Here is a 24,409-nt window from a genome sequence, read left to right as displayed (position 1 = left end):
TGGGAAAAAATCTTCTACTGATGTTCTAGTAGGACTCCTGAATTGTGTAACTGCTCTCTTAGGGAAATATGCCCCCATCCAAAACCAAATTTGGAATCAGAATAAAATTCAAAAAAATCATCAATAAATCTTCCAGGAGCTAATCTTATCTTATTTTGACCCAGCCTCACAGCCACTAAGCATTAGGAGAAAATGTTGATGGCATTTCTGGTCCATCCTGGAGTGGTGTTATATAATTGAATATATTAATGATACCTCACTTCTAAGTGGTAGATGATCTCCTCCAACAATTTCATTTAGGTATTAATATTGTGGCAGAGAGACCTGAGCTCTATAGCACCTTACATTGAATTAACATTCTTCAATAAAATGTTGTTCTGAATAATATCGCAGACTTAGCAATCCTCAACCCACATAGGAGATCTAGAAAGATTTGTATTGTATGGAATTGTTTTGTTTGAGAGATCTAATAGGGTCAGGAAGACATTCTTTTCAAGAAAAATAATCCACTAGACCTAAATATCGGCTGACTAAAAAGGGTCCATAAAATTTGTTTCTGCTATAAACTGAAATAAAATAAAATAGAAAGAGGGACACATAATTATGGCAGAATATCAGTAGATAGCTCGAATCTGCAAAGATGAAGTCAGGATAACAAAGACTCAGAACAAACAAAGACTTGCAACAAAAGTCAAATATAATTTTTTTAAAAGTTTCTTTCAACATATAAATAACAAGAAAAAAGTCAAGGAAACAGTCAGTCCACTAAAGAGAGAAGATGTTAAGGAAGTAACAGGCAGTAGAGAGAAAGCAGAACTGCTTAACTCATTCTTTGCATTAGTCTTCACACGAAAAGAAACTATAGCCAAACTTAACACAACTGAAAAAGACAGACTAGAAATAAAAATCAAAATAAGCAAGAAAATGGTAAGAGAACACTTGTCTGATCTTGATGAATACAGGGACCTGATGGATTATATCCCAGACATCTGAAGAAGCTGGCGGATGTTATCTCAGAACCATTGTACCATATCTTTAAAAAATCCTGGAGCACCGGGGAACTACCAGAGGATTGGAAAAGAGCTGATGTGGCTTCCATCTTCAAAAAAGGAAAACAAAAAACAGACCCAGGAAACTACAGACCAATCAGCCTAACATCAATGCCTGGGAAGATACTGGAAAAAATAATAAAAAACAGATCTGTAACTATCTAGAAACAAATAGTTATAACTAGGAGCCAGCACGGATTTGTTAATAACAGATCATGCCAAACCAATCTTATTTCATTTTTTGAAAGAGTGATTAAATTAGTAGACCAGTGAAACGCTGTGGACATAGTATACTTAGACTTCAGCAAGGCATTCAACGAAGTAGACAACAACCTACTTCTTGGTAAACTAGAAAAATGTGGGATAGATAGCATCACCACTAGATAGATTTGTAATGGGCTGACAAACCGTACTCAATGAGTACTCCTTAATGGTATTACATCTACATGGGAGGAAGGAAGTAGTTGTGTACCAAAGCTTCTGTTTTAGGCCCAGTACTCTTCAATATCTTTATAAATGACTTAGATGACAGAATAGAAGGGGAACTCATCAAATTTGCAGGTTACAGTAAGTTGGCAGGATAACCAACCCCAGAATAAAAGTTCAGTATCCAAAAAGATCTTAACAGACTTGAACAATGGGCCTTATCCAACAAATTTAATGTGGAGAAAAGCAAGGTTTTACATCTAGGCAGGAGAAACCAAAGGTACAAGTACAGATTAGGTGAAAAATCTGGCTCAAAAACAGTAACTGTGAGAAGTACCTTGGAGATCTAGTGAATGATCACTTAAACATGAATAAGCAGCATGCGGCAGCATCTAATACAATCCCTGGTTGTATAAACAGAAGCATGGAATCAAAATCACGTGAAGTGTTAATGCCGCTTTATAAAGCTTTAGTAAACCTGGAATACTGCATCCAGTTTTGGTCACCACATTACAAAAAAGACAAAAAAGAAAAGTTCAAAAATGAGCAACTAAAATTAACAGATTAACAAAGATGGAAGGAACCTTATGGGTCATCTAGTCCACCCACCCGTCCAAGAAGGAGACCGTACACCATTTCTGACAAATGGCAGTCCAATCTCTTCCTGAAAGTCTCCAGTGATGAAGCTCCACAACTTCCAAAGTTAAGCTGTTCCATTGGATGATTGTTCTCACTGTCAGAAAATTTCTCCTTATTTCTAAGTTGAATTTCTTCTTGATCAGTTTCCATCCATTATTCCTTGTCTGGTCTTCAGGTACCTTGGAAAATAGTTTAACCCCTTTCTCTCTGTGGCAGCCCCTCAAATATTGGGACATTGCTATCATATGTCCCCTTCTGGTTGCTCTTCTCTGCTCTTTTTCTCGAGTTTCAAGATGATTAAGGGCCTGGACACAAAATCATATGAAGAATGGTTGCAAGAATTGGGTATGACTAGAGAAAAGAAGGACTAGGAGTGACATGATAGCAGTATTCCAGTATTTGAGTAGCTGCCACAAATAAGAGTGGATCAACTTATTTTCCAAAGCACCAGGAGACAAGACAAGAAACAATGGATAGAAATTAATCAAGGAAAACAACAATCTGGAATTAAGGAGAAACTTCTTAACAGTGAGGGACAGCTTGCCTTCAGAAGTTGTAGGAAATGGTATAGGAGTTGGACTAGAAGACCTTCAAGATCCCTTCCAGCTCTGATTGTTTGATTGAGATTGAAGCTTCACAAACCTTTTCTTAAAAGTGTGTGTGTGTGTGTGTGTGTGTGTGTGTACGCATGTTGGAGATTGGTTAGTACCTTTCCAAAATCTGGATCAAGTAGCTGGATGTCAGTTTGCAAACATAGTAAGTGCAGAGAAGTAACATGCTCCACTGGTCTTATTGCCACAATGTACTCCTGAATACTAGCATGCAATTGTGATCAGCTACTCACTCATTCAAATAAACTTCTGGGCATATTACATCCAAGCATTTTTGAAAACATGGTTTTCTTGTTATTTTCTCTAAATTGGATTATAATTTTCCCTGGCCCCTTTTCCCCTTGAAATCACATACCTTATAGCTTTTAGCTAGCTCTTTTCTCTCACACACAAAAAACACTGCACTGAATGTTTTGCTCAGTTGCTCTGGTGAGAAGTGCCATGGCAACCGACTAAAAACCAGGAAATAGAAAATAGAAATAAAAATGGACAATCTAGACTACACAGTCTAGATGTGCAAAACAGGTTATTGGATAAATGGGCTTCAAAATGGCAAATGTATGATAGAGAATTCTAAAGGATATATGTTAGCAGAACAATTCCAAACGTCATCTGTGACTGAGCAGGCAAGGGTTTGGGATTCAGAGTGGACAAATTAATCAAAATGTCAACTCAAGGTTCAGTTGCTATTTAAAAAAGACAATTCTGTACTTGGAATTATTAGGAAGAGAGATGAAAATAGAACTGCTGATATAATAATAGCATAGTAAAGGGAGGATATAAATAGAAATAAAAAAACAAATAGCAGAAATCTATAACAATATAACCCCTTCATGAATTATGAAGTATAACGTACCATTCTAGAGTTACAATATTTAAAAAAAAATATATTCTAGAGCAGGGGTTTCTTCATTTCAGGGAATCCATAAACTTGGATCGGAAAACAGGACAATTTTAGTTTCACTAAACTTTAGGTAAAGTTTATATTTTCAGTCAGTAATATATACAGTGGACAACAAAGTAATTGTGACACCCAGACTCCGGAGCTGTTAATAAATTTTACTATCTAAAACTCTCATACCCTAAAAAGGATTATTATCTTGTTATTGATTTAATGGAGTAATAAATCATATGTTACTATATTCTTTTGGTAACTGTATTAGAGGATAGCTGGTTTCCTTTATAATACAATCTATGTACATTTTATGCAATGCCTTTAAATATATTTTTGAGAAGGAATCTGCAAGTTTCATCACGTTATCAAAGAGGTTCATGGCACAAAATGATTGAGAATCCTTATTCTAGAACAGTGTTTCTCAACCTCAGCAAAGATGTGTGGACTTCAGTTCCCAGAATTCTCCACAGTCAATGTGTGGAGATGCTGGGAATTGTTGGGAGTTAAAGCAGGAGTGAAATCTAAAAATTTTCCCTACTGGTTCTGTGGGTGTGGCAAGGGAAGAATACTGCAAAATCTCCATTCCCTTCCCACTCCAGGGAAAGGATGTTGCAGAATCCCAATTCCTTCCCCACTCCTGGCCAGAGGTGGTATTTGCCGGTTCTCCGAACTACTCAAAATTTTCGCTACTGGTTCTCCAGAACCTGTCAGAACCTGCTGGATTTCACCCCTGAGTTAAAGTCCATACATCTGAAAAGATATTGAGGTTGAGAAATGCTGCTCAAGGACTTGAAAATGGGAGGCATTAAAGCTATTAGAAGTCAAAAACATCTATCTGAGAGGAGAGACAAAACTTGGAGTAAAGCTTGGTGGTGCAGGAACAATACAGAAATATGTAAATTCATATATGGCATAATTAATGTGGACAGAAATAAGTTTTTTTTCCCCTCTGCTGCAATATCAGAACTCAAGGTTAACTATTGAAATAAATGCTGAGAGATTCAGGATTGACAGAAGGGAGATTTGTTTTCCACACATGGCATGGTTTAACTGTGGAATTTACTGCCAGCAGTTGTGATAATGGCAGATGATCGGGATAGCTTTAAAAGAAGACTCGTCTGGCTCATGCTGAATCAAGCTTTAAATGGCTACTAATATTGAGGGTTGTTTACCACATCCCGATCAAAGGCAACATGCTGGGAAGCAAGAGTTGAAGAGGCTATTGTCCTCATTCCAGCCTTGTGAGCTTCCCAAATAATCCAATAGGCTCCTATGTGTGCAGAGTCTTTGAATACTTTATGGCTTAATCCAGCTGGGCTCTTTTACATTGTTACATCATATACATTAGTAGAATGGGTAAAACAGTAACATTTATAATTATATAGTTAAAACAATACACGAGCACACAATAGATTTAAGTTTATTGTTAACCGCTCCAATCTTGATTGCAGAAAATATGACTTCAGTAACAGAGTTGTTAATGCTTGGAATAAACTACCTGACTCTATGGTCTCTTCCCAAAATCCCCAAAGCTTCAACCAAAAACTGTCTACTATTGACCTCACCCCATTTCTAAGAGGTCTGTAAGGGGCGTGCATAAGAGCACAAGCATGCCTACCATTCCTGTCCTATTGTTTCCTTTCGTTATATCCAATTAATATAGTTATTACATACTCATATATATGCTTATATATTGTATAGTTATTACATGTTTATGCTTATATATACTGTGTGACAAAATAAATAAATAAATAAAATAAAAAATAGTGTTGTATGAAATTAGCACATACTAGTATTTATGCAGCTTAGAAATAATTCCTATATTTGAAAAGAAATATAATTCACTAATTATATTATACTATATAAGGTAAAGGTTCCCCTCGCACATATGTGCTAGTCATTCCAGACTCTAGGGGGTGGTGCTCATCTCTGTTTCAAAGCTGAAGAGCCAGCGCTGTCCAAAGACGTCTCCGTGGTCATGTGGCTGGCATGACTAAATGCCAAAGGTGCATGGAACGCTGTTACCTTCCCACCAAAGGTGGTCCCTATTTTTCTACTTGCATTTTTTACGTGCTTTCGAACTGCTAGGTTGGCAGAAGCTGGGACAAGTTATGGGAGCTCACCCAGTTACGCAGCACTAGGGATTCAAACCGCTGAATTGCCGACCTTTTGATCGACAAGCTCAGCGTCCTACCCACTAAGCCACCGCATCCCTATTATACTATATACTATATTATAATTCACCCTAACCCTTTTCAAAGTGTCACTATATTGTTTTCATTGTTCATTTGTGCTCATTTTAGTATTTGGATTTTTAGAGGAGGTATATATAGGGGTGGACTTTAAAAATTTTAGCAAGGGGTTCTCTGCCCGGTTGCTGGGTGGGTGTGGCCATGGTGGGAATGGCCTAATCAGTCTCCTGCACCACAGTGGAGGGGGGACGTTTTTGCCCTCCCCTGGCTCTGGAGGCTTTCTTCGGGCCTCCGGGAAGGCGAAAACAGCCTGCAGAGGCCCTCCAGAGACCCGAACTTCCAATAGGCCCATTTTTGCCCTCTTCGAGCCTCCACACACGCCTTGCACTTACCTGTATCCAAAATGAGCCATGTGGAGACTCCTGGGAGGAGAGGGGAGGGTGGGCAGGGCCAGCCAGGAGTGGGATTTTGGGGTTCTCCAAACTGCACAGAATCTTAGCTAGAGGTTCTCCCAAATCCCTGTGAACCCCCAGTAGCCCACTCCTGGGCATATACATTAAGATCAGGCTAAGAGGAGGTGTGATGGCTAAAGCTTTAGGAAACCTTAATTGAAATGCTCCCTTTCTATAGTTTGTTATTCTACAACTAGAGTCCTTCAAATAGGGGATTGTCCTCAGTGAGGTAACACATGGCCACATTATGAACATCATTTGGATTATGTAATCTTCAGAACATAATTGTGTGCAGCTTTAAAATCAATACATTTACAATGGATATCCAAAGAGTATCTATTTTTCTATTGGCATTGTTTCATAATAAAGTTTAAGCCATAAGGTCCATTGTATATTACAAGTAGTCTTCGACTTATAACTACAATTGAGCCCAACATTTATCTTGCTAAGCGAGAAATTTGTTAAATGAGTTTTGCCCCATTTTATGACTTTTCTTGCCACATTTGTTAAGAGAATCACTGCAGTTATTACGTTAGTAACATAGTTGTTAAATGAATCTGGCTTCCCCATTGACATTGCTTGTCAGAAGGTTGCAAAAGGTGATCACAGGACCCTGGGACACTGCAACCGTCATAAATATGAGTCAGTCGCTAAGCGTCTGACAATCAGTGTGACCATGGGGATGCTGCAATGGTCAGAAGTGTGAAAAATGGCCTTAAGTCACTTTTTTTGGTGCTGTTGTAACTTCAAATGGTCACAAAATGAACTGTTGTACGTCAAGAGCTATCTGTATTTTATTTCAATTCACTAAGACTGATTAGTTAGTTTTATTAAATACATGTTTTCTTCTTCAGTCTCAAACTTCTTAAGATGAAAACCTAAAAGATGAAGATATCGAGGAAGGTATTTGTGGCCCTGAAGCCTCTGATTGCAGTAACAAAGAATAAACAACTATATTTCCTATTATTAATAGTAGTGGAAAATAATAATCATGAACAATCAACTGATTGTGACCAAAATCCCTGCTTCCCAATCAATAATAAAAGCATTCTGATAAACCTGGGATAGAATTACTGAAAGAAATAGCAAGTAAATTTTCTTCCACGTTGTTCAGAGTGGTTTCTTTCCTGGGAAAGAATGAAAGACAATGAATGGATGGGTAGATGGATGGATGTGTGGTATGGTGATGGGGGTGGGGGGGCAGAATAAAGCTGCAAGATTCAACAATCATATAATAAATATGTGATGCTTATTATATTTATGGGTAAATAGGTATAATAGATTACATAATGGGTAATAGATAATCAATCTTGCTACAATGATTCTGAATGTTTTCATGAATGAATATGGGCTTTGTTCACCCATCAGTTCCATCTATTTTTATAACCCCCAAAGCATTCTCCTGGGGGTAATGTGGCTTTCCAACATTCCAAAGCATATTAGTGTGTTTGAATTAATATTTTGCACTTTATATTAAAATTATATACATCTGGATAGTCACTAAGTGTTCAAACTGCATGAAAAGGCAATTTTACTGTTTATCTTACAGTAGATACATAATTTAAAATATAAATATATAAAATGCTATATATATAGATTCAGAGTAGATGACTTTATAACACTGACTAATGTAAGCACTGTTGTAGAAGAGAAAGATTGTATTATACGGAGTTTCCCTGTGTGGGTTGAATTCTCCCATTTAGAAATGTACAAGACTCAATCATGCCGCACAGCATGATTGATTGTCAACTCCTGGCCTGTTGGCCCACCTGCTGATCATAACTTCCTTTCTTGAGGTGTGATTGACAGATTTGAATGCAAAAGCTGCTTAGCTGGCCCAGTTTGCCAGGATACCTTTATGAACAAAAAAAGAAAGAAAGAAAGAAATTGTGAATCGCTGGCAAATTTTATTTCTTTGTGGTTCTGGTATATTTGAAAGCACTTGGATAGTATATTCTGTCAGTTCAATTGAGGCAGATCTTGAGAAATATTTTTTCTGAACTTGACTTCTTTTCATCAAACTCTGATGATTCAGCACCTTTTCCTTTAACCTTTGCCTTCCCAAGCTTGTCAATATGAATGATTCAGGGTCTAGACAAGAAATCAGATGTCAACAGTCCCAACTTGGTCAGTTAGGAAAAGAAAAACTCCTGACACATGATTAGCCAAAAATATTCTTGGCTAAAGTAACCAAGTTCGGTAGCCAAAGTGGTTACAGAACAGGCAAAGCTGCATCATGAGATTTTCACACACAAAAGATACAATTCACTTTTCCTTGTTCCTGGTCAACCCCCTGGTTGTCAGTCAATTTCCAATCAGGTGTTAATAAATTGTTTAGGAAACAATCCCTGTTTCGCATGATGGGGGGGGGGCTCCACATTCTTTTGGGGTGACCTTGAGACACTGGTGCTTCCCACAGGATTGTACTGCTTGTTTAGATTCCTCCGAGTTCCCACCCTGCATCCCCACTGCCACTGGTTCCACTTCTCCCCCCTCCCCCCATTACTGATGTCAGGCTGTCAGCTTGTGATAAATAGTTTAGCAGAATAGTAGCCATGAGATCAGACGACACTGTCAAAATGACACATGACAAACAAACCTCAACTCTATTGCTGGAAGGATTTTTCACTGTGGAATAATCATGAAGGAAGTATTTCCTAAGAAATGTATTTCCAGCATTTACTGCAAAAGGAATTGGCAATGAGTTTATTTAGATCAGGCTTTTCAGAGTCGAAGTGGCCTATCAGCTACAATTGATTGCATCCTATTTAGTGCTTCTAGACTCAAGAGAAGATAAATTTATCCAGAACAAAATCAATATATGTAAAGAAGCAAGAGTCTTAAAATTGTTTAAGATTAGCCTATATGTAGTTTTATTGATCCTTTAATAAGACTAAAATGTTCTGTTAATCTACTGAGTAACAGTCAGGAGAGGACACGTTTTAAACAGTATTACAATTCTTTTGACAGGCTGCAATATAGCCATACAAACATGCTTAGGCTGGTGTAAATAAATAGATGCTTAAATTAACAGTCTCCAAGGTTCCTATATATTTGTACAATTTGGGATCGAATAAATTCTTAGTACATTAAAATGTATATTGAACATCTTTATTTTTCCAGATAGGAAAGGATCCGGTCTGTATTGCAAACTGGACAAGGTTGATATGCACTGAGAAGTATGCAGAGGGAGATAGCATATGTTAATCAAAATTGAATTAATTAATTTGTAATTGTGAGGAGATTCTTTTGCAACGCTTGCTTAGAGCTTGATCAGCGAGCATCTAACACTATTTATAGAGCTGCATACCAGTTGACTCTGAAATAGAATTTGTTTACTTGCAAACAATTTAAGGACATTCGAAAACAGCATACCTAGTTTCTAGGGACTGTGTACCAAACAAATGCATGACTGAATAGCTATAATTAACATGAGCAGCATCCTCATGTAGCCTTGGGTGACATCCTAAAGTAGCTCCAAAGGAAACTTAGAAAGCTGCCTATACTCAGAAAGGCTCTTGGTCAATCTAGCTTAGTGCTATCAACATGAACTAGCACTGCTTGTCAGAGTTTTAGTAGCATTTTTTCTCCACTGTATGAGGATTTGAATTTATGATAGTTTGCATATTACAGAAGTCTAAAGGCCTCAGATAAAGTGTTTTCATATAGGATTGATTTTTGTACTCCACATAGTGACCCTTGTATCCCCAGACTCAGGGTTGGCAACCTTGATGAGATAATACCAAAACTCTAGAGAAAATTGAATGGATGTCCAGGCAATCCTGAATCTTTTGCTTTGTCATCGATGTATTACTTGAGACATACATATGTGTTGTTTTGTGTGCGATATCTTCTACCTTCTTTATCCACAATCTTGCATAAGATTTCTAGAATTTTTCCAGATTTGCAACTAAATTTTAATTCTAAATGGTACAGAAGGAAAATAATCATTAAACATATTGGATTTCTTACTTTTACTGTCAGCTTAAGCCTAAATTGGTATTAAAACAAGTCATAGTTTTAACTCTGAACTATTTCTTTGCATTGATTTGGACAGACATTCCCAGCATTTCACTCAAATACTAAGGAAAGATCTTGGGCAAAAGGATTGTCTATTATTAATTAAGCAGTGAAATGAAATCAGCAAAGATGGTCTTCTTAAAGCAAATAACAAAATAGCTTGCTAGCATTCCATTTACACAATGAAGTAACTTAATAGTAGAGTTTTTTCAGTGCTGATGATGGAGTCTTCCACTCATCTGGGAACTGGGAGTTTTCTATCAGAGAAGGGAAATACTGGAATTAAAATGCATGGATAAATTTAATATTACATACAGTACATGCTTTTTTTGAAAAAAAACAATACTGTTACAGATAGTTCTTATGACCACATTTGTGATTGGAATTTCCATCACTAAGCAATGTGGTCATAAAGCATGATGTTACGGCAGTCCCAATAATCCAAGCTTGTGGGTGATTAAGCAGGAAGTGGAGAGGGTCCCATCAGTAGTGGGTTCCACTTACCTTTGCTATCAGTTTGGAACTGTGAGTGTGTGTGCACGCAGAACCTTTTGTGCATGCGCAGAGCATCCATGATGATGTCCGGGCGGGTGAGCAGAGCCTCCCTCCGCCGGCAGTACTGATTTGCCCAAACTGGTGTGAACCGGTAGAAAGCCACCACTGGGTCCCATGTAAAGAGTAAAGGGTAGGAGAGCTCCAGGGTGGTGGTGGAGGCCCTGGAAAGCTCAGCACAGGCCATGCATGAGTTGTGGGGAGGGGTGCTGTAGTATTGTACAAGTTCAGGGAGGCTGGGGTAGAATATGCTGCAGCTCAGGGATTTTTTTTTTAATTTCTTTTGTCACAACAGTATACACAAACAATTGCCATAGATAAAAGAACATATTTTGAAGAAAATATACATATATGTATAAAAATATGCATCAACTATATCAATTTGATATGATGAAGGGAACAATAGGACAGGAACGGTAGGCACTTTTGTGCTCTTATGCATGCCCCTTATAGCCCTCTTAGAAATGGGGTGAGGTCAATAGTAGACAGTTTTTGGTTGAAGATTTTGGGATTTTGAATAGAGACTATGGAGTCAGGTAATGAGTTCCAAGCATTAACAACTCTGTTACAGAAGTCATATTTTCTGCAATCAAGTTTGAAGCGGTTGACATTTAGCTTGAATCTATTTTTTGCTCTTGTAATATTGCGATTGAAGCTGAAGTAGTCTTTTATAGGAAGGATATTGCAATAGATGATTTTGTGTGTTAAACACAGGTCATGTCAAAGTCGATGGAGTTGTAAATTTTCTAATCCCAGGATTTCAAGTCTGTTGGTATAAGGTATTTTGTTGTTTTCGGAGGAGTGAAGAACTCTTCTAGTAAAATATTTCTGGACTCTTTCTATTGTATTTATGTCAGAGATGTGGTATGGGTTCCAGATGGATGAGCTGTATTCAAGAATATTTCTTGACACATCACAATTCTGGGGCTACAAGAAACTCCTGAACTACAGCATTGAGCAAGGGGCAGACATTCCAGCCCAGCCCAGCCTAGCCAAGCCCAGCCGAGCCCAGCAGTGCTGCACAAAGGACTTCTTTGCATGCTACAGCTCTGGCACTGCAATAAGGCTCTGAGCCATAGTACAGCACCAAGCTCACCCCTACCCTGCTCTAGTGGTTACAGTGGAAAGGGTCTTCTTGATGTGCCATGGCTCTGTGACCCCAAGAAGTCTCTGAGCTGCAGTGCAGCATGAAGTCCTTCACAGTGTGAAGCCCAGGACAGTAGTATGGCACTAAGGGCCTTTCTGATGTGCTGTGGCTCTGGAATTGCAAGAAGAAGGGGCTCCAGCAAATCCTAGGCTCAGCTGACCTAGCAGCATGGTAAAAAGCCACAGCCACCCCATCCCAGTCTCAACCATAGTCACCTATGGCATCCTGCATTCTGAAGCCCATTACTCTGTGCTCTACCATCACAGCTGACCTTCATTGTCTTCTTGCTCCCACAGCTGATGAGGTGGGCCCAACCTGGAGTTTCATAAAGCAGCTACTGGTGATATGAGGTCATGAGGTCTCATGAGGAAAGTACAGTGCCGCCTTTGGGAAGAAAGCCTTGTATGGTCATCAGCTACCTTGCAAAGGGCCAGGTGGGCATGCTTTGTCAGCAGCAGGAACAAAAAGACCACAAAGGTCAGCTAGGGTGGCAGGGGCCACAGAATGCAGTGGACCAAAAGGGCATGAAGGGTGGAGGGGGTTGAAGACCTCTGTGGTTGGAAGAGTGAATAGCCAGCAAAATGTGTGAATTTCAGTCATGTGATCACACAGGGGCACTGCAACAACTGTGAATTGGAAAACCATTCCCTTCATCAGCACTGTTGTAACTTTGAATGTAAGTCAACAACTACCTGTAATCCATTTCTCTTTAGAATTGCAAGATTTTAAATATTGTTTAGACACACTCCATAAAACCAACTTATAAACTTCTATTCACATCACTAATAAGAGTTTGCAGGTAAATATATTCTGTTCCACTCAGCAGGGAATAAAATACAAAGCCTGTTAACACTTATAAATATGAATAGAAGAAAAATCAAAATTATTTAATGACAGCAACAAAAAAGGATTTTTTTCTTATTTGAGTGCAAAAAATGTATATTGGCATTAACAGAGTTTAGGAGAAGCAAAATAGTAGCTGCACAATCAAATTTAAAAACAACAACAACAGCAGAATAATTTTTAAGTGAGCCCAGAAACTTAAAGATAAATCAATCTGAACCTTACTTGAGGTTTCAGAAGGCAAAAATCACAATCCAGGCAACAAAGCAACAAATCATATATCAAGGGTCATCAGTACTCAAGGATAACCAGTTGTTGCACAGGCTGACAAGCATCAGACTTCCATCAGAGAGCCTTAACCTTACTCAGATGATGCTCATGGAGCCTGATTTGACTGCAAAGTGATACACATGTATTAAGTTAACAGAATTAACTCAGCAAATGTTCATTAAGCTTGATCTAATTGCAAAGTTATTCAGCATGCTGAACTACCCTTAAGTAAACCATCATTCCCAGTGTGGTTTCTCTTGCAAAGAAGAAATTCAGTGTCTCTGTATTATGTGATATTTACTCAGTACCAACACCTTTTTCAACAATTCAGAAGGAAGAAACTATGGTGTCTGATTCTGGCTCAACTTCTATCTTTGGGCTGACCTATTATAGACAATTCTGTAACTGCCTCATTATTGTTCCTCTCTTAAGGAATCATATTCAGATCAGCCATAAGAGTTATATTTAGAAGGAAGCTAGGTAATTCATAATTTCACCATTATTTTAGAACTAAATGGGCTGATAAAATTATGGGAAATACATAATTGTGATAGGATATAAATATTTGCTTTATTCTTTTATGATATTTTTTTCTTTTCAGTCATGTCCAGTTTTTGAAGACCCCCCTGGACAAGTTCTGAAGTTTTCTTGACAAGGTTTTTCAGAAGTGGGTTTTCCATTACCTTCTTCCTAGGGCTAAGAGAAAATGACCAGGCCAAGGTCACTTAAACTAGTTCTTCAAATTCAAACATTCAGATTAGTTCCTTGGTAAGAAATGGAATTCCAATATCCTAGATGTTAAATAAATTAAAGGAAGCAAGAAATTTAAATTCCATTTTTTTGTTTATATGCTAAAGAATCTCTATGTTGATTAGTTATGCTCCTTAAATTGCATTGAAATCAAGGGAGCTAAAGCTTAATCGAGCAGAACCAGAGCTCATACACACACACACACACAATTACTTATCTTGCATTTTGCAGGTGCTTGTGTAAATATACCTGTCATTTTTGAAAATAAAGAACAATTATGTGAAATATCCATAAAAACAACAAGAAATAATAGTCATATTTAATTACAAGATTACTAAATAATTGCTGTGATTAGCAGAAAGCCTTTGAGAGATGTAAAACTGAGGAATTCATTTTCATTATATTGATATAAAGGTTTTTGAGTATAGAGCAAAGTGAGTAAATTATGAAATCAAAACCTTTTTTTTAAATGAAAACACAAATGACATCTAGTTTTGTATTACTTCCTAAGAATGCTGTCAAGTAATTGACTCTATGTGGTATCCAGTGATGATTTTCTGCTACTGAAGTTTGTATCTATAGTATTGTAATGTTGGACATAGTTATTGCTACAACCAAACCCAAAATCTGTTGCCCTATTTAAGATGCTTCCTAGAGAATTTATTTATTTCAGTGCATCCTCTTCATCCAAAGGTGTAAAGTACACGTTTTAATAAAAAGCGTAAAGCAGAAATCAGGGTCCAATTGAAAGCAAGTGTTTTTAAGTATGACTTCAGCTGTGCACACAGTAAAATATTTTACTCTGCAACAAATAGAACTCAAACGTCTTAATTTTATCATGGTTCTTAAAATATGGTTTATTTTGTTTCATTAAGCAACTAATCACTTTAATAACAATATAACTTATTCAAAAGTGAATGTGCTTTGATGTCTAACCTGTTGATTAATTGGGTGGCTTATTTTTAATCTCCAGATATTAGTCCAATATGACTATTATACCTATTGTATGCCTTCTCTTTTTCTTAACAGCATCCATAGAATTCAAACTGATATATGCATATTTAGAATTAATTTCCTTACACATATAACTCCAAGTGAGATAACAAATCAAGTTTACAACCTCTGAAAACTAGGCAGCTGCTTACTTTTGAATATGCTGTTAGTCCCAAATTATCTGTCAATACCCTTTGCTCTGCACTGATACATCTCATATAGGGAAATTGCTAAAACTGCTAACACTAGTGTTTCGAAAGTGCATTTCACAGTTACAGAGTTTTGTTTTTGAAGTAAAGTTTTACTTTAAAAAGCTGTCAGGATTTCAACTCTAATGTCAACCCTTGGGAGGTTATTCTGTAATGGTGACAGGTGAGAAAAACACAACAGTGAGAAAAACTTATTCTCTGTAAAGTGGAATAAAAATGGAAATATTTGAAGAGCGCATTGCATTTTCTTAGAATGATAGGATGTACAGATAACACCACATCATTACCAAGGCTTTTACTGTATTCATATTCACAGCCTTCCCAGGTAGATTAATTTTGGTATCAACAGAAGTAGATTCACAACTAAATTTCCCCCCTTAATCTTCCTTAGACATTTGAGTGTGGAAATGGCTACTACTTTTGAGTTATAAGAAAGTTAGTGGATGAAACAATAAAAGGTAAAGGTTTCCATCGCACATGTATGCTAGTCGTTGTTGACTCTAAGTGGCAGTGCTAATCTCCGTTTCAAAGCCGAGAACAGCGCTGTCCGAAGACGTCTCCGTGGTCATGTGGATGGCATGACTCAACGGCAAAGGTACACGGAACGCTGTTACCTTCCCACCAAAGGTGGTCCCTATTTTTTCTACTTGCATTTTTATGTGCTTTCGAAACTGCTAGGTTGGCAGAAGCTGGGACAAGTAACGGGAGCTCACCTTGTTACACAGCAGCACTAGGGATTCAAACCGCCGAGCTGCCGACCTTTCGCTCAACAAGCTCAACGTCCTAGCCCCTGAGCCACTGGGTAATTATTTACAGTATTCTTTATACTGCCACAAAATAATTCCATGAAACAGTTTGTATAATACAAGAACTGTATTTCAGGTGCCCAGGCCTAAAGCATAAAAAGACCTCTATAGTACTTTGACATCTCTCTGACTCGTCCTGGGGCATTTTTTATGCACAACAATACCATAATTAAGGGAAATGAAGGCAAAGAACAGGAAAAATAAGTTGCAGCTCATATTAAAAAACATCTTGGAAGGATTATGTGGAAACAAATGCAGTTGGTTTTCAGTACTATAAGCTGCATCACAATCATGCAATCATTACTTAGAAGAATGACCCCACTTCTCAAATCTCAAGATTCCACCTAGTATTTGCAACAGAACACATTTCTGTGGTGTCTCTTACTGTTTCTCTCATCCTGCCAATTTCTGTTGTAATGAGTTTTAAAATTATTTTTGCAATTCTTAGTAGTTTCGAATGTGGATATTTGTCTCATTAGTAGCAAACTTAATTCTACCGTGATTTTTGGAAGCTGGTTTTCTAATGAACTAGAAGAATAGAATAAGCGCAAACCATGACAGGTGATATAACAATAACAATTACTCAGTGACTATATACCAGTAAAAGCTTCCTAAAATACCAGTTCATCTTCTAGTTTTTGGTGTTTCAGTAGCAATAGCATATATATATGTGAGTTGTATGCATAACATATTGAATAAGAGTTATAGTCAGAACTGCATAACAACTGAGTTCATGCCCTTTAAAATAACACCAGTGAAGCCTTACAGAAGAAGAAGAAACATTTAAAATCCTGTTGCTATTATTTTAATTAATAATTAAATACAGATAAATATTGAAATTATTGGAGAGAGTTATTCTGACTCCTACATCAGTATTCAAAGGATACATTTATTTAGAAAAAATTTTTATTCCATAGACAATGTACCTGTTTCCAGAAAAAAAACCAATTATAACTGTATTCCAGTATCTGTTTTGTATATTAAAAGCCATTGACTAGAAAAAAATAAATGGCAGAATTGAGGCATTACTACCAAAACTGTTCCAAACCAAGGTATATATTTATACAAGCTGATTTTTCTCTTTAAGGTATTTGTAGAGTGCATTTATTCCTCCGTCTATAATTTGTGGCAATGGTTTTGACAAAGGATTGTGCAAAATATGGAGTCCCTTATCCAGAGGATTCCAAGCAATTTTGGGCAATCGATTCAGCAAATAAAGTTCATACGGAAGTGCTTGTATAGCATTGTAATCAACATTTAGCAATTCGAGAGTAGTGATTGAGCAGATAGACCTTGGCAATGCATGAATGTTGTTAGAGTCAGCAATCAGGATCTGCAGTTTGCTTAGAAACTGGACACTGTCTCCAATGTTTTCAAGTTTGTTGCAGCCTACATGCAAAAAATCCAAATTTCTCAAAGCAAACACACTCATGGGAATATAAACAAACCGATTGTTGCTCAGATTCAGCTTCCTTAAGTTGACCAGTTCTGCAATGCTAGAAGGGAGCCAAGAGATGTAATTGTGTGAGAGGCTCAAAATTTCCAACTTCTTACAGTGTCCAAGCTCCAACGGGACTTCAGTCAAGCAATTCATATTGGCAAACAAAACCTTCAGATTCCTAAGCAGTCCAATCTCTTTAGGCAGGGACTTTATGCGGTTCCCACACAAGTTCAGGACCACCAGCTGGTCAAGTTTCCCCAAAGCTGGAGGAAGGGTCACCAGCTGGTTGTGTGAAAGATTCAATTTCTGGACTTGTGGTAGTCCCCATAAAAAGTTAGGTGTCTTTATCATCCCCTTCATGATGAGGTTCAGACTGACATAGTGCAGCCCACGCTTTAACAGTGTTTTGGGATCTTTTCCAGAAAGAAGAGTTTCTTCCCAAAGAGGTAGCTTCTGGCTTTTCTTTAGTGGCATTGTGCTTTCTTCTCCTTGATCCTTGGAGTTCTTTCCCCCCATAATTTTCTCTCTTTTGCTGCTTTTGCTGACCAAAATTTTGCTTTGTAGCTGTCAACAATTAACACCTGGTTAAACTGCTGAGCTTTCAGAAGACTCCTACAACAAGAGCAAGCCAAAAAGGTATGCATCCCGTAAGAAGAAAACTTTGCATCCTAAATTACTTCTGCAACCAAGAAAAGAATATCCTCTTTTCCAAAATGGGCTTTGAGATGTTTGTCTTGATGTTATATGCTATCATGACATGCTTGATACTGACAATCCTGTTCCATTCAAAGTGAATGCTGCCAAGCAGCTGTCACTGTCATTTTGTCTAGGGCTTTATTGGATAGATAAGCATCTTCATTGCAAAGAGGTCACTTCAATGCTGTATATAACTTTACCATGTCAGCTTTCTTGAATATTTGGTGTATGAGGTAGCAGCAAGACAATTAGGAAGAGTAACTATAAAAAAACCACGGATAGAGGATAATCGCTGTCCCCACCCCTCCACCCCATAATGTTTATTCAGCTGAGGAACAACTTTCCTAGTAACTTTGATGTGGAGTTCCAAATTGTAATGGCTTTGAATTCTTTCATGGTTTTCTTATTTTGGGGCTCCATGGGAATACATACATGCCACTCAGAAACTATTGAAGTTGAGCAGCCAATAAATTTAATTAAATAAGTAATAATAGTAATGTCCTTGGGAAAAATTTGATAGGTGAATAAAAATGGCAAAGCCAGTCTAAACATCAGACTGACAGCGCAACAAATCAGAATGCATGTACGCGTGTGCACACACACACACAGAGACAGACAGACGAATACATATTTTGCAATGGTTCTTTTTGAATGGAGAGTTTACAATAAATTAATTGTTTTAATGTAGGCTGTACACCGCCCTGAGTCCTTCGGGAGAAGGGCGGTATAAAAGTTTAATTAAATAAATAAATAAAATAAATAATAAATCATTCTATTTTATATGTTCTAAAAATAGATCTGATTTAGGATTTGTCCAGGGGTGAAATCTATTTACCTTCCTTACCGGCTTGGGAGTGCATGTGCAGAAGGTCAAAAACACATTACTTCCTGGTTAAAACCAAGAAGTAATGACACCCAGGTGGGTGGGCAGAGCTTTGCTCCACCATCGCTACCAGATCACCAAACTACCAGCTGCAATCGCTACCGGATTGCGTGATCCGGTTCGATCCAGTAGCATTTCACCCCTGGACTTGTCTCCTCATCTACAAAAGTACAACATATACTTTTAGTAGCAATAGTAACAACTACTGTTGTTGTTATTATTGCTTTAAAGATATGCTTTTTTCTAGCTTATCTTAGTTTTAACTTGGAATTGGTTAAAAAAATAATATCACCAAGAATGGCCTCAGTCTGTCTGAAAGGAAAAGAACTCCATTTCTTTGTCCATGCCTCCATTATACTGATATGTTGTGGAATGGCAGCTCAGACTGAATGGATAATGGAGAAGAGGCATTGTGCCTGATGGCCTCCTGCTGTTTATAGTCTATGCAACCAGTTTAATAAGTTAAAGAAAATAGATGCCTTGGGGAGCCGATACCTGGTGGGTGAGAGATTTAATAATGAGAAGGCAACTAAAGAGAGGGAAAGGAAAACAATAATTTTTCTCTAGTTCAAATTTTAAAAACTTGTTTTTTTTTAACTTAAGTGCTCCTTTCAGACTGAGCATGAAGAATTTTCTCATAGTAAAACTATGCAGTTGGTCTGCACACGTAGAAATATTGGAAGAATCCCAAAAGGTAAAGATTCCCCTTGGACAGATGTGCTAGTCATTCCCAACTCTAGGGGGTGGTGCTCATCTCCGTTTCAAAGCCGAAGAGCCAGCGCTGTCCGAAGATGTCTCCAGGGTCATATGGCCGGCATGACTAAATGCCAAAGGCACATGGAACGCTGTTACCTTCCCACCAAAGGTGGTCCCTATTTTTCTATTTGCATTTTTTACGTGCTTTCGAACTGCTAGGTTGGCAGAAGCTGGGACAAGTAACTCACCCCATTATGCGGCACTAGGGATTCAAACTGCTGAACTGCCGACCTTTCAATTGACAAGCTCAGCATCTTAGCCCCTGAACCACTAGGGAAGAATCCCTAGAGATACCTAGAAAGCATAGGTATGGTACATGTAAATAAATGGAACTTCCTTGACTTCCAACTATTTATAACTTTCAATCTTGACAATAAATTATATGTAAAAATCAAGTCTTTATATGTAAAAATCAGCTAATGAAGATTTATCCATAAATGCTAGTGATTATCTTCATCTCCTTCCACCTGTTCTCTTTAGAAGTTTACCTTCTAAGCTGGAAGAGTCAGTCACACTGACCACAAGAGGCAGCAGAGGACTGCTTTTGTCTTAATTGGGATTCCTTAGGCACAGGTAGCCAGATGTTATTCCATGGGGTTCAAGTCCTCGTGAAGTTCTAGGAATTGAATTTCTATAGTTGCTCCTTCTCATTTTAGATGACTAGATAAAGTACAACTGCTTTGGGAAAAACCAGGGGCTCAGTCGTTGTAGGAAAAGAAGTCTACAGTTTTCAGAATGGTGTTTACATTCATTTCTCCTTAACCTTTGAACAGTGAGATGCAGATGTTACATTATGTCATGACCTCAGATATTAGATTTTACATGAGTTCCATCCTCCCTCTTGGAGGGAGGAGATCTCTAACTTTGCACAATATATATCCTGTATGGTATTTCCAGTTACATTGACCACCAGGAGTCATTGCATAACCAAATTTTCCCTTATTGGGACTCCTCAAACATCGATAGATAGATGTTACTCTATATCACGGGTGTCAAATTTGATCGTGTCATATGACGTATCGTGACATATTGTGACATATTGTGACTTTTTTGCCTTTGTAGAGCCATGGTGGGTGTGACATGCATGTGACGCATCTGGCCCATGGGCCGCCAATTTGACATCACTGCTGTATGTTAATGCCTAATTTCATAGTGTCATGCCCAGAATTACACACAATATTCAAGATAAAAAAATAAGCCACTCAGAATATAATCTCTAACAACTATGTCCCATGATAGATTTCTGTTGATTAATTTGTGTTTTTTGTGGAACTGTCACACTGTTGACTCATATTCAGTTTGCAATCAATCACTTTTTTTCCCAGAGGGTGCCTAATATCCCTGAAGCCTTTCCACTAGAAAAGTCCTGGCAAACTTTGTGATGTCACTAGTTCTTCCCCAGAACAAAAAGCAGGTAGCAGAAAGTACATTTGGCCAACCCAGGTAATTAACGTTTAGATATGTGTTTTGTACTGCCAGATTTTGGCAAAAAAATATTGGGGAGGGAACTGCTCTTTTGTGTGTTGGAATAAGTATGGAAAATTGATTGGGTTCATGTACTCCAATGACATGACCAACAGATGGAGTTATTTTAGAGGTTATTTGTGTTTTAGAGGTTAAACTCTTCGGGTTAATCTTGGGGGGTGAGGTGTAGTTAATTAATGTGATTCCTTTTTGATACACTAACAACACAATAGCTTCCTTATTGAGCCAGTTAAGTGTGATGGGAAAGTCCTGTGTTTCTTAAAGTTGAGGCTTCTGCTGCTGAATGCAACTTTATCACAGCAGTTAGTGCAAGAGTGATTCTAGAAAACAGATGTAAAGTTAGTCTAGTTAAGAAGAAAAAAGAAAGAAAATAAGCAGCAGCAGACGACGATATAGTAATATTTAGAGATATTTTCTAGACTAGTCTATCAAATAAGATGTTGGAGTAAAAATACCTATGAATAATTCTGCAAAACTTTACCTGTATGTTTATTCAAAATGAGCCATGCTTTAAATTTTGGTGAATCATATTTTACTCCTGATTCTAAAAGTCAAATTTGATACTATCAAATATCTACTATTAAGTAACTGTAGCTCAGATGTCTTTATTTCCCAATTGCTATTACATTCTTACCACAAAACAGATACCATTGTAAGCTAAAGATCTCTACTACTGGAATTTAAAGAGACAACAATGTAGGAAAATTCTATAATCAGTAGCTTACCAAAGCCTACCTTTAATATAGGAAGAAAACCATATACATTTCAGAAGAGAACTTCGGAAGCAGGTTCCACTGACTGGCAGATTCAAAAGCTTTGGCCTTGCCTGCTCAGCTAGAACACTTGGAACTGGAATGTAACAGGCTTGTGTGCCAACTACATACCTTCTTGCTGAATAAGAACTTGATTTATACTCCTTGACCTCTTGACAGCTGCAGAATAAAAGGTGCGCAAAGATTACATGTACTATTAATGTTAGTCTTTCACACAAAATGATAGACACATAACTCTATTACCAGAATCTATTTGTGCTGTTGTGTTTATAAATACCCTTCCCAAGTACACAGAAACACATAGAACTTGCTTTTGCTTGTATCACCCTTAGCTGAACTGGGCATAGAGTAATATAAATTGATCTATGTGCTCTGAATTATTTGGAAATGTAAATTTATTATTTTGCATTTATATCCCGCCCTTCTCCGAAGACTCAGGGTGGCTTACACTATGTCAGGCAATAGTCTTCATCCATTTGTATACTATATACAAAGTCAACTTATTGCCCCCCAACAATCTGGGTCCTCATTTTACCTACCTTATAAAGGATGGAAGGCTGAGTCAACCTTGGGCCTGGTGGGACTTGAACCTGCAATATTGCGGGCAGTTGCTGTTAATAACAGGCTGCATTAGCCTGTTGAGCCACCAGAGGCCAATAAGTAAATAAAGTACTTTACAATAAGTAAATAAAGTAAATAAAGTACTTCTGATCTTCTTTTGTTTAAAAGTAGCAAAGCGGTTTTCTATTTTTATTATTTTCATCCAACAGTCTGAAACTCCTTTGGCATTGCATGCGTTTTGCCTTGAAAATGCCCCGGATGTTTTCTTTGGGATTTCACTGAATTATGGGAAGGAAAAGAACAGCAGACTACTATGAGAATGATGGCACATGAAAGACAGGTCTCATGAATACTTTTATGAGCTCACAACTAGAATAAGTTCAAGCATTTGGCATCCCATCATGAGAATTGTCAAAAAAGGCAGAATAATGTTTTAGCAGAGTGCTGTAATATACTGTATTTCTAAACCAATTTATATTATCTTCATGCCCTCTAGATGTTTTGAGAATATAATTCAGAATTCTGAGCTAACACGGTTATTTTGATTTGGCAACCTGTAATCTGAGGATTAGTCTGGAAATGGAATGTTTTTTCCTTCTGCATTGAATTAAACCTGTACAGAATGCAGTCTGATTTTCTGGGGTAATTTCATGGGTGAAATGCTACTGGTTCAGACCGGTTCAGCTGAACCGGTAGTGACGGCAGCGGGTGGTTTGGCGAACCGGTAACAGCGGCAGCGTGAGGCTCCACCCACCCACCCAGTCGTTGTTACTTCCTGGTTTTAACCAGGAAGTAATCTGTTTTTTACCCTCTGCACATGCACAGAAGCGTTTGTGCATCCAAGCGAGCATGAGGGTCCAAGCGAGCATGTGATGGTCAAAGCATGCGGTCCAAGTGCATAGCACGTGCACTTCCAAACCAGTAAGGAAGGTAAGTAGATTTCATCCCTGGGTAATTTCTATAGTTGCTCAAATTATAAGACACAAACCAGTACATATATACACATATATACTCACACCGTATTATCTGTATGTGTATGTGTGTATAAGTCCATCCATCTCACAAAGCAATGAGATAAAATTTTGATATGCCCATCAGTTTAATAATTGTGTTTGTCTGACTGGAAGGGAATACACACAAATAATTGTAATTTCTAAAGAGAAAAATACTATAAGATACAAACTTATGGGAGCTAGGATAAAAGCTCTTGATCATTTTCTACGCATGCGCAAGAATGGCGGCGTTTTGAATTTCATGCTGATGGCGGGTCGGGTTTTCCTGGGCCGAGATGCCGTGGACGTCGATCGCCGAGCTGCCTGAGCCCTCCGCCCCGCATGCCATCATTCCGGCAACCGAAGGGAGACCTTTGGGTCTCGCTGGATCCTCGGTTGCCGGGAACGGGGCTGGAGTCACGGACGGGTAGCGGACGGCGGATGGTGGCGGCCATTTTGGGGGATGCGGAGTGGCGTCCGCTAGAAATGGCTGGGCCGGATCGTTGCTTGCTGTTTGCTGGCCGCGCACGACATCGGCGGCTGGGTGGCTTGCCACGTCGGTCATCAGTGGCATTGTCTGTCATCAGTGGCTTTGATACCAGCGATACCATCGGCATTGACTGTGGCCTATTAACCGCGTTAGGACTTCGGCGGCTAGGTCGTTTTGCCGCATTTGTCATCAGCGGCTCTGATACCAGCGGCTTTGATACCAGCGGCCTACTAGCCGCGCTTGATATCGGCGGCTAGATGGTTTGCTGCATTTGTCATCAGCGGCTCTGATACCAGCGGCTTTGATACCAGCGGCCTACTAGCCGCGCTTGATATCGGCGGCTAGATGGTTTGCTGCATTTGTCATCAGCGGCATTGATACCAGCGGCTTGCTAGCCGCGTTTGACATCGGCGGCTGGACGTTAGGACTTCGGCGGCTGGGTCGTTTTGCCGCGTTTGTCATCAGTGGCTTTGATACC

At 38.4% G+C, this 24,409-nt stretch overlaps 1 protein-coding gene across 2 annotated transcripts; it reads right to left on the bottom strand.

The window, feature by feature from the left end:
• Positions 1–9,117: 9,117 nt before the first annotated feature.
• LRRC30 (leucine rich repeat containing 30) lies at positions 9,118–18,061 on the bottom strand. 2 transcript variants are annotated; one of them, XR_009154433.1, is made up of 4 exons: positions 17,303–18,061; positions 14,060–14,095; positions 13,052–13,220; positions 9,118–10,541 (listed from the first exon to the last, which is right to left on the bottom strand). XR_009154433.1 is itself a non-coding variant. In XM_058177299.1 (3 exons), the coding sequence occupies exons 1-3, from the start codon at positions 17,809–17,811 to the stop codon at positions 13,172–13,174; spliced, it is 594 nt and encodes a 197-aa protein (XP_058033282.1). In that variant the 5' UTR covers positions 17,812–18,061; the 3' UTR covers positions 10,553–13,171. The 2 variants fall into 2 exon arrangements, 1 of the variants encoding a protein (XP_058033282.1); XM_058177299.1 differs by lacking the exon at positions 9,118–10,541 and having other exon boundaries at positions 10,553–13,220.
• Between the last annotated feature and the right edge of the window lie 6,348 nt (positions 18,062–24,409).

The sequence above is a fragment of the Ahaetulla prasina genome, chromosome 3, assembly GCF_028640845.1.
Source record: "Ahaetulla prasina isolate Xishuangbanna chromosome 3, ASM2864084v1, whole genome shotgun sequence".
Classification (NCBI taxonomy): domain Eukaryota; kingdom Metazoa; phylum Chordata; class Lepidosauria; order Squamata; family Colubridae; genus Ahaetulla; species Ahaetulla prasina.
Note: the sequence above shows the minus strand (reverse complement) of the source record. Positions and strands in the feature narration are given on the sequence as shown.